Source organism: Xyrauchen texanus, chromosome 18 (genome assembly GCF_025860055.1).
Source record: "Xyrauchen texanus isolate HMW12.3.18 chromosome 18, RBS_HiC_50CHRs, whole genome shotgun sequence".
In the NCBI taxonomy this organism is placed as follows: domain Eukaryota; kingdom Metazoa; phylum Chordata; class Actinopteri; order Cypriniformes; family Catostomidae; genus Xyrauchen; species Xyrauchen texanus.
Genome location: NC_068293.1, coordinates 9,106,494 through 9,119,186, shown reverse-complemented (window position 1 = coordinate 9,119,186; position 12,693 = coordinate 9,106,494). Strand labels below are relative to the sequence as shown.

General features: G+C 39.8%; 1 protein-coding gene across 1 annotated transcript in view; it reads left to right on the top strand.

Moving 5' to 3' along the window:
* The window catches only part of LOC127659315 (E3 ubiquitin-protein ligase MYCBP2-like), a 171,533-nt gene that overhangs the window by 136,900 nt on the left and 21,940 nt on the right, over positions 1–12,693 (top strand). Inside the window, 8 exon segments of the mRNA XM_052149082.1 lie at positions 7,337–8,953; positions 9,048–9,217; positions 9,359–9,603; positions 9,743–9,910; positions 10,032–10,189; positions 11,104–11,303; positions 12,001–12,150; positions 12,245–12,405. Coding sequence (XP_052005042.1) covers positions 7,337–8,953; positions 9,048–9,217; positions 9,359–9,603; positions 9,743–9,910; positions 10,032–10,189; positions 11,104–11,303; positions 12,001–12,150; positions 12,245–12,405 — 2,869 coding nt within the window.

Below are 12,693 nucleotides of genomic sequence, written 5' to 3'. Positions count from 1 at the left end.
AAAGCTTTTAATATGAAATAAGTGGTCCAGAATGAACTACCAGACACACAATGCACATATATATACAGGACATGTTCTTATATTGTGGAATGATTTACCATTTTATTCTACCAGTTAAAACCTTCTGAAATTAAAGTCCTAATTTTAAGTGCTATATAAAAACCTTTTCGAAGGAATAGTTTATTGCCTATTAGTTGATATCCTCAATAATTTTATGGAATATTTGGAACATGTATCAAATGATTGATAAGAAAACAATCATTTGTTCTAATCCGGGTCTGTGTTATCAGAGTAATTGTGTTTTGCATGCCATGATCTGTGTTTTGGCTGTCTTCTGTTCCAAGTAAAGCAATCATTGTGTGCATGGGCAAGACTCTGTGTGCTGTGGCTGGGTCTTACCCATTTATATTCCACTGCCTCTCACCATTCTTTCCTCATGCACCGCTGCTTAGTGGCATTTTCCATAAACTGCTGCTGAGCTGCACCACGTCTAAGGGGTTCTTCATCACCTCTTATACTCAACGAGTTTCAATACACCTGAATAGAAAGCTTAAAAAACCTGATAAGGAAAAAAATTATAAAATAGAACAAAAGCTTGAAGTCTACATGAAGTCAAAAGACAAAAATGTTTTTTCTTCGTAATTTTTTATCAGAACAGAACGCGTCTGAAGCAACTTTTCTTTTTTGCGGATGGCACCAGGGCTGCATACGCTATTGGTTCTTTGTAAACATAATTCATTGGTCAAAAGGTGTGGGAACCCTGAATACGATTAATGTAATTAAGGTTACAGAAATAATGGTATATAATGATGCAGTTGAAAAAGAATGTCCCGGTCAAAAAACCTCCTGAAACGTGGGTGCTGGGAGTGTTTCAGGAGGAGATTAGTCCTTCACAATTGACTGCAGACTCACATTCAGGTCTGGAACAATCAGGGCTCTGTTTAAATAGCACTAAGTGTAGCAATATGCCATAAGTCATAAGCGCAAAGTCCACGGGCATGAGCGTGAAATGCAAAAATGCGCTAAGTCTATGCATAAGTGGGTTTAGTAAAATCGCGTGTGTGCAATGTGCAAGTGGGCTGGGTCAAGTACAATTTAATTCTGAGGTTCTTCTCCGGTTAATGCAGCATCTGCGTTCTATTATATACTCCATTTCCTCAAGCACCAGCGATATAAACAAAAACAGCACATTCATAAGAAGTTGGTCATGTAAATGGACTCTATACAATGAATTAGAAGAATAGAAATATGAGCACGCTCCTGTTATATACTTAGAAAATGTTATTCATGTCAGGATTTGGATGTATGCTCCGTTAAATTATAGGGAATGTAAGTATTATTATTAAGTTTCATCTACTGACAAACAAATCATGGCTAGTATTAATAGTGAATGTATCAGCATGCACTTCTCTTCTACTGGTCGATTTTGATTTTGAACAATTAAATTAATTTATTGAAACAAAAATAGTCCTAAATTCAAATTACTCTTACAATGAAACAAAAATATAATCAAAAAAATTTAATGGTAAAAAAAAAATCAAATACCAAATCCAACTTCTTTCACTAGCACTTTTGCAGTGACTTAAAAATCACTATGACAACAGGTGGAAAAATACCAATACAAATTAGATCATAATAGTAATTTAAAAATAAACTATGACCTATAGATAGTTTAACACAAATCTCATAATTTTTCTTACATAAGACGACTACAACTCTGATCGTCAAGGACGTAATTTGATGTTCCACTATATTTTCAGAGTTTGGACATTGGGCGCTGTATCATGGCTGGCCCTGCAATCTGACCCCAGCTTAAATTTCACTGTATATGTGAAAAATGCATAATGTGTGACAATAATAAAGGCTTTCTTCTTCTTCACTTTATTATCACCTGCTGGTGGAATCTCCGAATTGCAAATGTAGGAACTAACTTTGTGCTGAAAACAGACCTATTACCTGCTTTTGATACGTCTTAGCGCAATTACCTATTTCTCAGAAAAATAGCAAATTGCACTTTGCGCCACTTAATTTACGTACAATACACCCACAGTTTGTGTGCATACACCCACGCCCATTTGCGCTTTGTCTTGGCATGAAAATTGCACTTAACTTTGCTTCACAAATATTGGATGAGATATAGCTCACGGTCGTTGCACTGCACTTCGCACTCTCACGAATATAGAACCCTCTGTTTTCAAGATCCAATTGATAACTGATGGATAAAATGTTGTCCCATTGTACATTTCTCACAAAATATTTTAAAAACACATTGCGGTAGTCATTTCATGTTGACTTTACAATCTCACCTCAGCTAGTAGTGTTAGTTTTCAGTAATGTCAGGGTTGAGATATATATATATATATATGTTATATTACTTTAACCATGAAATAGAACAAAACCATATTTTCCATAAGCTGCACTATTGAAGGGATGAAAGAAAAGGATTGGCTCTGTGTTTGCCAATTCTTCATCTGTGACCTTGTAGATGTTTCAGGTATGAGGTTTCATGAAAACCTGACCTACAGCTTTTCCCAGCCCTTCCCTTACTCCCTTCACGTTGGTTCAGCTGCCCCACTCATACACCCCATTACTTCTAGTGAGCGTGCTTGTGTGGAGCGTTCATCTGACTAGCGTTTTGTACGGCTCCTTCTGAGGATCATATAAGCTACAGCACTCCCATTGTCTTCCGCATTGCAGGTGACCGGCTGAGTGCCATACTGAATTCCATTCAGTCTGGGCCTTTCCTCCCAACTCCTTCCGTATTTGAGCAAGCTGCCAAACCTCCCTCTTCCCTTGTCCACAGCCCATTTGTGTTTGGACAGTCCTTTTCCCAGCAGCTGCAACCGCATCCTCAGCTTCCGAGTAAGTCTGTCCATCTATAAGGTAGTGGCGGTGCTTGCTTGCTCAGGTGCTGCTTATTCTAGTCTGAAGCGCTTCTTTGTTCAGTGCCCCTCGGGTTGTGTTCAGTTCCATTCAGGCTTATTTCCCCTGCTTTTCTGCCTTTGTTCACATGCTTGCTTGCCTGCCGTGTTTGAATGGTGATTCTTTTCTTTCACATCTCATTGTCATTTAAACTCCTGTGGTCTAATATCATTTAAGTTACTCCTCTGTGTTTCCACTTTAGCTTCTAACAGTGCCTCTCTCACAAACATTTTTTTTTTTCTTGTGTTCGCAGAAAAAGGTTATTGTGCAAAATTTCTGCCAGATTCACAACAAGTGCATAAAAAAATTTGCTCTTGCCATCGTTTCTAAAGTTGATGAATCCCGATTATTCTAAATGAGGGAGTGTGTACCTGTAGTTACTAATTAGCATATTATACCCCCTAACTCAGATCAAGCTATTATGCAATTCATATTTACATTCGAAAGTTCTATTGAGGTTCTAATGTCTGTCGTCATATTTTATGACGTCATCACCCTAAAACAATTTTACATCCTCGAACAAAATCCTCAATTTGAATAAAATAGAATAATATGGATTAAATGGATCACGGAGCGCCAAGCGAACGCAGTTAGTCCTACATAATATGATCTTTTTTTGTAATATATAATAGTGCTAGACTATACAAATACATAGACCTATATATATATATATATATTAGCTGCTAGACTGCCCTGGAAGTTGCGTGCCTCGCTTAGTGTCCAGCAAGTTTTTTTCACCACAGTGAAAATGTTTTTGAAAGTCTAAACGCCAACAAACATGGATTGAGGCAGAATATTTCGTTAGATAAAAACATGTTGTGAATTTTGGAAATTATTACATCTATCCTTTTTCAAAACATGTTGACTTTTGGACTTTACAACGCTCTGGAGTTATTGGAAATGTTTGGACAACACGAATCGGAAACAATCCTATGCAGCCACCACTGGAATCAAAAGCCATGAATAAATTAATCTGTTAATAATATTAATTAATATATTAATAATAAACACCAGGACACAAAATTTAAATTCTAATGAATGTGAAAATGTATTAGTTCATTGACATCCATAGAACCTCCTATTGTAGCTAATTACAGATACAAATTTGATTATTTATATTCTATTATTTTCTTTGTAAAATAAAAACAAATCAATACAATAGCTTATAAAAACATCACCAAAGTGTATTTCAATGCATAGTAAAAACCTTAGACATGTATGAAACACATATAGGCCTAACCCAAAAATGGCCAAAATGGTTAATAAAGAATATGAACATTCACTAAACTGTGGGAAAACTAACTGATTTAGAAAGCAATATTTGGTTTACTGTGAGCAAAAATATCATGCTGTAAAACTATAATGAAAATAGTATGCTGTAAAATCATTATGAACGAATTCTCCTAAAAGGGGGACACTTGAACAAAAATATTACATAAGTATGAATATATACATTTGGATCTTAGATACAATAAACATGCTAAGCACAGGTTATAATGAGGTTAATATCTCATTCCACTAGAACTACCACGGCAATCATTTTGACCGTTTTTAAATTTTGCAATGTAATAACTTTGTTGAAATAAACCCCATATAACCATAGGACCATGACTTTTCTTAAATGTGTGTATATTTTATTCTAACTTTGTTATTTTATTAAAATAAAAAGAGTTCTGAGTATTTCTACCTTGAATGGCCATAAAGGTCATTTTGAGACACAAATGAGAGAATGTCACGGAGGAACTTCATAATGCGACATATGAACTTCGCTACGGCCATATGAGAGCAAAAGCCACACAGCTGAAGGTGCGAGGACCCAGGCAGGAGCAGCTGATGATGGAGAGGGGAAGGCAGTGCCAAGTGTGAAGAAACTGCAAGAAAAAAAAAACTAAGGACACTTGTTTGACAAATGTCAAAAGGTAGTGTGTGGGAGCTGCACATGGAAGGTAGAGAGTACCTGTGTTGACTGTGAGTAATCGATCCACAAGCATCAGTGAATGATGTGCGGTGTTTGCCCCCAAAACAACCAGATGCCTTGTTCAAGTGAGCCCACTTTTAGGAGAATTCGTTCATATTGATTTTACAGCATACTATTTTCTTTATAGTTTTACAGCATTATATTTTTGCTCACAGTAAAACAAATATTGCTTTCTAAATCAGTTCGTTTTCCCACAGTTTAGCGAACGTTCATATTCTTTATTAACTGTTTTGGCCATTTTGGTTTAGAACCTTATGTGTTTCATACATGTCTAAGTTTTTAACTATGCATTGAAATACACATTGGTGATGTTTTTATAAGCTATTGTATTGATTTGCGAAAGGTTTCTCGTGCGCACGCGAAAGTCACTTTGATTTTTTTTTTTGCACAGGTCACTTCGGGGGCTCCGTACCTTAGTTACCCATTTCTAATAAAAATACATAAATACAACTTTGCTTAACGCGTTCTACGGTTCTTAGAGCCACAATGTATTTTTGCGTGGTTTATGTGGTAAATGCAAGTTTGAACTATTTGATGAATCATGATTTCTTTACAAAAACATTCACACATAGGTTTAAGCCAAATATGTGCAAACGCATGGTTAGTGAACAAGGCCCATTGCCATTTCAACTCCAGTGGTCTAATAATATTTAAGTTACTCCTCTGTGTTTCCACTGTAGCTAGTTACAGTATTGTTACATGTCAAATGTTTCTGTTAACTTGATTGCAATTTTTGTTTAGTTTTTTTTTGCATGCAACATGGGGTGTTTTCATTTGATCATGCATTAGCTAGGTTTCCTGAGCAATTCCCAAGAGGTCCAGGAATCTGTCCAAGCAAACAACACAAAGGGCTTTTGTACCCACGGTGCAACCAAACATGCACTAATGTCTGCAAAAGGAAAATTATATTGGGTTGTTTGGAATTTAAGGTGCAAGTGTCTCAATATTTTCCACAGCCAGAATACTCTAAATCTGTGTGCAGTCCAGATTCATTAACAAATCCATTCAGACACTTCTGCCAACCTCCCTGCACCAGTTAATACCCAGTTTTGCTGTATCATGTGCCTCTTTCTTCCAGTCTACCTGTGTCTCCTGTAGTCTACTGTATGTTCTTCTACTTGTTGCTTTTTCTCTATTCGTGTCTCTGTCTCAGTCCCTACATGCCCCTCTAACCCGGTTTACATTACATCCGTCTTATGTGATATGATCACAAGTTCTAAATACATGTGTAGACAGGGTCCAAAGCATTTTGTTGTCAGATAACTCAAACTACATTTGAAAAAGTCTGAAACGCAAGAGATCCCATTGCATTCGTAGTGCATATGTCCTGATGTGTCCCAGATAAAAGAAAAGGACTGCCTTCCCACCTGTGACATATTTGCCTAAATTAGCCAGACTATTCTACTAAAAATGGCACGTCTGCAACACTATTTTAAACAATTTTTTTTTTTTTTTGGGGTGTTCTCTTACCCCCACACCTATGAGCACCACCCTATCTACATGCAGTAACGCTGACATAGCAATACCCTTTCCATTGAAGTGGTCAATGGAGACACATTTTAGGTGCATGCTAACACCAGGTGTAAACAGTGATCTTTCTAACTTTACCACTTCGGATTGAAACACCTGAGACGGATGTTAATACCAGGTGTAAACGGGGCCTGATTCTCTATTTCTTTGTCTCATCCAGTACTCTTTTTTTCAACTGTCCCTCATTCATTGCCTCACATTTCCTTTCTCATTCTCTGATGGTTCTCCTTGGTTCAAGCCTTGTTGCTTACTTTCCTTGCCACTGTTTTCCGCTATAGATGCTTCATCACGCAGCCTTGCTTCACGTGAGCGTGTACACAAAAGCAGTGCGACCGGGCCTGGCACCGCTCTCTCATCTCTTGTTCTCAGAAAAAAGGGTGGGTAATGCATGCCTTCTCCTGGGAGCACCCTGGAGACTCACTACATTGATGGGCTTCATGTCATCCTCTCTTCCAAAATCCATTTATTTCCCCTCTTAGATGTGGATACGGAGTATGTAGTGCTTTGGAATATATATGGATGCAGTTTTACAAGCACTGACTAAATATTTCTCATGAGCTGGGTGCTTTAAATTGTGTTAATATAAATATTATTGCATAATGCTACCTTAGAGTTACATAAATAGTGTTCAGAATTAGAAGCTGAATGTTTGAGTATATTTTGATCAGTTTTATTAAGTCAACCTTGGATATCAATGGATTCTTGTTGATGGCATTCTCTTTTTTGCCTTTAATTCCCTTTTTATTTTGTTGTTTTTAATTGTTATTTTCTTACATTTTTAAGTTTCCATATATTTATTTTCTTCATTGTTTTCTTCCGGTCCTAATTTAAAAGGTTTGAAAATCCATAATGGGTTGCTGCACAAATGAATTGCACAATGGTAACTGTTGGTGTTACAATATGCAGGTGACAGGGAAAACATATCTAGTCGGCCCATGTCTCCAGCCAGCAAGCACCGTCAAGAGAGCCGTTCTTCCAAATCTGATAGTCACTCGAGCCGAACCGTTGACCAGGTGAAGAGCAAGAACAATGACAGTCTGTCTGCCAGCGAAGCCCTGATTCTAAAATCAGACACAGGCAAACTGCGTTCTGACTCTCACAGCCGCTCCCATTCCCCTAACCACAACACCTTACAAGCCTTGAAAGCTGATGGACGAACTTCAGGCCTTAGGGCTGAGTCTCCGAACCCTGGCTCACGTTCGTCCTCACCCAAACAAAATACCTTCACTTCAGGGAGATCCAGCCCTTCCAGCATCAGTTCTCCACGTTCCTCTTCTCCTCATGATAAGAACCTGCCCTCTAAAGTTAGTCCTTCTTCTAAAGCTCTCCTGGACCCTCCTCGTGAGAGATCCAAATCTGACTCCTATACGCTGGACCCTGACACTCTAAGAAAGAAGAAAATGCCTCTCATGGAGCCTCTGAGGGGCAGGTCTACATCACCCAAGCCAAAACTCCCACCCAAAGAAGGCAAAGGAGGAAGTGGTAATGCAGAGAACCGAGCCCCATCTCCCCATGTAGTTCAGGAAAACCTTCACAGTGAGGTGTTGGAAGTGTGTAGGTCCAGCGCCTTGCTATCCAACGATGAAGCCAATGATGAGAATGCAGAGCGCAATGCTGAAGAGGGCTCCTCCAAGGTGCACTTCAGTATTGGAAAAGCCCCAGTCAAGGAGGAGCTTGAGAGTCGTTCTTCACCTAAAGTCAGCCGTAAATCCTCCAACAGACATGTAAGACCCAAAAAAGACAAATCAGGGCCACTCTTTAAGGGTGACAACTTGCGTCCCACTGAACCTGCCAAGCAGGCCATGTCGCCATCTGTTGCCGAATGTGCTCGGGCTGTCTTTGCTGCCTTCCTGTGGCACGAAGGCATAGTACATGATGCCATGGCATGTTCCTCCTTTCTGAAGTTCAACCCTGAGATGACCAAAGAACATGCACCCATCCGCAACTCTCTGAGCTGCCAACAGGGCTTCGATGAGAAGGAGAGCAAACTGAAGAACCGTCACTCACTGGAGATATCCTCTGCCCTTAACATGTTCAACATATCACCCCATGGCCCAGACATCTCCAAGATGGGGAGTATCAACAAGAACAAGGTTCTGTCCATGTTGAAAGAACCTCCCTTGCCTGAGAAGTGCGAGGATGGAAAAAGTGAGGCAGTGTCCTACGAGATGACCAGCCATTCCTCTATGCGGTCTAAGTCTATCTTGCCGCTCACCCTCCAACACCTAGTAGCCTTTTGGGAAGACATATCTATGGCTACCATTAAAGCAGCTACACAGAACATGATCTTCCCCAGTCCAGGTTCCAGTGCAATCCTTAAAAAGAAAGAGAATGAAAAGGACAGCAAAAAGACAAAGAAAGAGAAGAAGAAGAAGGAGAAATCTGAGGTGCGCCCTAGGGGAAACCTCTTTGGGGAGATGGCGCAGTTAGCTATGGGAGGCCCAGAGAAGGATACCATTTGTGAGTTGTGTGCAGAGTCTCACCCATATCCTGTTACATACCACATGAGACAGGCCCACCCAGGTACAGTGCCATCTATGTTTAGTTCTAATACACATTCTATATTATCCGGAGCAGTTCCACAGAAATGTGTAAATTCTTTATTGTATTCTCTCAGGCTGTGGCCGATATGCTGGAGGTCAGGGCTATAACAGTATTGGGCACTTCTGTGGAGGCTGGGCTGGTAACTGTGGAGATGGTGGTATTGGAGGAAGCACCTGGTACCTGGTGTGTGATCGTTGTAGAGAGAAGTACCTGAGAGAGAAACAAACAGCTGCAAGGGAAAAGGTATACCTTTCGCAACCAATCCCTCTCCTTGTATTTAGATGCCTTATATTTGTACATTATTCATATCTTAAACATTGTATAATCCATTCAAGTCTTGAAGATATTCTTTATTCTGGTTCAACCCTGTGGTTCTTGGATCAGGTTAAGCAGTCAAGGAAGAAACCTCTCCAGGTGAAAACCCCACGGGCTCTGCCCACAATGGAGGCCCACCAGGTTATTCGTGCCAATGCACTGTTCCTGCTATCTCTGAGCAGTGCCGCTGAGCCTAGCATGCTTTGTCATCACCCACCCAAACCCTTCCAAACACAGTTACCCAGTCTAAAGGAGGGAGTGTCTGAGGAACTTCCAAACAAGATGGGCTGTCTTTATTTGCAAACCCTAGCTCGGTAATACCGTCTTTTCACCTAGATTTAAGCTTAGAAATTGCATGGGCAGCATTATTGCAGTATATAAGTATTGAAATTTGCTGATTAAAATCCCATTTTTGAGTACCTCATCAAGCCTTGCTTGATTTCTTTATTGTAGCCAGCACACTGAGAACTTTGGGGCATACCAAGATGACAACTTGTTTCAGGATGAGATGCGTTACCTGCGTTCTACATCAGTACCTGCTCCCTACATCTCAGTTACTCCAGATGCCTGCCCCAATGTTTTTGAAGAGCCTGGAAGCAACATGAAGTCCATGCCCCCAAGGTACTGAAACAAGCTTCCCATCTCACTTTGTCCAGTGCTGTACCAACCTAATTTTTATGAACTGTTGACATTTAAGGGATACTTACCATTTAGATGAAACACACTTCTTGTGTTTCTTTAGTTTGGAGACTAGCCCAATCACAGACAGTGACACAGCCAAGCGGACAGTGTTCCAGCGTTCATATTCAGTGGTGGCCTCAGAGTATGACAAGCAGCATTCAGCCTCCCCAGCACGGATAAAGGCAGTGCCCAGACGGAGGGTACACAGCGGGGATGCAGGTAATGTCCTGTCACTATTTACAGCACAATTACAAATTAATAATTACCCTATTACAATAATGATGGTCACTGAGGCCTGAGAAGCTATTTACATAACCTTATCACATAACCAGGTATGCTGTTGCCATATCACACAATATAATGTTTCTATTCAGGATGTTATAACAATTTTTTTTACTAGTGAATATAAATTTTGTATTGGGCAGTTAGGGATGTTCTTCTGCAGTATCGATAATACCAACTCAGTTCTGTACAAGGATGGCGAAATTACGAATCCTACTTTGCTGACGTGAAGTTGCTTTATAACCTTCCTGTAGTATCCAGTCACATAAACTAATAAATATCTAAGAACCAATTGTCACCAGAGTATGATTTGTAAATTTGTACTCAGGTGCTTCTGCAGTAGTGTCATCATGTTTACACTGTGTACACGTGATAAAATGACAATTGGTTAAAGCTATCTCTTCCTTGTAAAATCCGTTGTGACTAGGGACACAACATTTTGTCGAGCACTCGTTTTATATTTCTGCGCCGTTGCACAGGGTAGCCCGGCCCAGAGTAAAATCGAATTGGTCCAACAGTCATACTCGCAATAACTGTACAGTACATTAAACGTTATTCATTTTCGCTTTCATTTTGGGCAGACAAATAATTTTATGCGGGAAGCTTGGTGTTGCTCCTTATTAGGACACTGTGTTGGTCAAACAGAAAAACTCTAGTCGAACAGTCATGCCATTGCTTTAATATAATATTTAAATAAGGACGCAAATGTGTTTGACATTTGTGACTAAAATTAACAATGAGTATCGTGAAATTTCACTGGTGTTGTGTTGACTAATTAAATGTTGGTATTGTGATAACCTTAGTTGAAGTAAAGTGCATATTAATGAGCTAATTTCATCTGATCTCTGCAGAAGTTGGGTCATCTCTGCTTCGTCACCCTTCTCCTGAGTTGTCTCGACTGATCTCAGCCCACGGCTCTCTCAGCAAGGGCGAGAGGAACTTCCAGTGGCCTGTGTTGGCATTTGTAATCCAACATCATGACCTTGAGGGCCTGGAGGTGGCCATGAAACATGCACTCCGCAAATCAGCCTGCAGGGTGTTTGCCATGGAGGTCAGTTTTCATGTCTTGTGTCTCATGTCCTTCTCTTTACTTTTTTCAATACAAATATAGAAAAACATTGTTGTATTTTGAAGGTTATTTTTGCAGAAGCCACTATAAGGAAGCTATTCATAAGTTGATTCCCTTCAAAGTGCTATTAAGGTATGATTTTTTGAGAATCTCGTCTAGCCCAACATAGTAACATTGGCTAAACCAATGGTTGTAAGTTTTGGGCGGTACTGTTTGTTTTTACACACCAATGGCTGACGGGAGTGTTTTGGAAATGTCACGTTTACCGAAGTATAGGTCTCTGTGGGATGGGCGTTTCTAAACTATCCAATTAAAGTAGGGAATCACAGTGTAGGAATCACTTGGCATTTCCAAACCAAGATGGGCTTTTCTTTTTTTTTCTGCAGAGATACAAGTCTCCGTTTTCCAATGAATATAAGTGTTCCTCTGGTTATGGAAAACCTGCAAATATCAGGATTTTTTTTTTTCCCCAGTTCTGTAAAAGTGTTGAAAATTAATACAATCTTAAAATGTCATAGAAAATTATATTGTGAATAGTCAATTTTTCTAGTCACTACTGGTGGTTACTGCATACTCTATAACTCTAGAAAAGTTGTTATCTAGTACTCACAAATAACTAGAAAACTAATGGAAATTAATTTGCCAAAAGCCAACCTTTCCTTCTCTGTTTCCTTGTCAGGCCTTTAACTGGCTGCTCTGCAACGTGACCCAGACCACCTCCCTCCATGATATCCTGTGGCACTTTGTGGCATCTCTGACCCCATCTTTCTTTGAAACAGAAGAAGAGGAGGATGAGGAGAACAAAGGAAACAAGGAGAACCTTGAGCAGGTGTGACCTGACCATAACAAATCTGATTGTTATTAACGAGTCACTGTCCACTTGAGATGGTTTCTGACACAGGAGGTTTTCTTCTGTATTACAGGAGAAGGATTTGGGTGTCTGTGAACACCCTCTCTCTGACATAATCATCGCTGGAGAGGCAGCTCACCCATTGCCCCATACCTTTCACCGTCTGCTCCAGACCATCTCTGACCTCATGATGTCTCTTCCCAGTGGAAGCTCACTTCAGCAGATGGCCCTTAGGTACTTTGACCCTCTGCACAGCTCCACCAGCACAAATCTATAATACTATATGACTTGATTGTGACTGGAGGCTCCAGGCATCGCTATTACTACTGCTCATACTTTGGGTTAAGGATTTGGACAAATGCCTTACCCTAAGGCCCAAAACATACTCTATACAAGTATATGAACACAAATGCTTCTAGATATGCAAGCTTTAATTTTCTTCATTATTGAATTCTGAAATGTGTCAGACTGCAATTTAAAACATAATAAAACACATGTACATATTCCAAGGGACGATCTAGC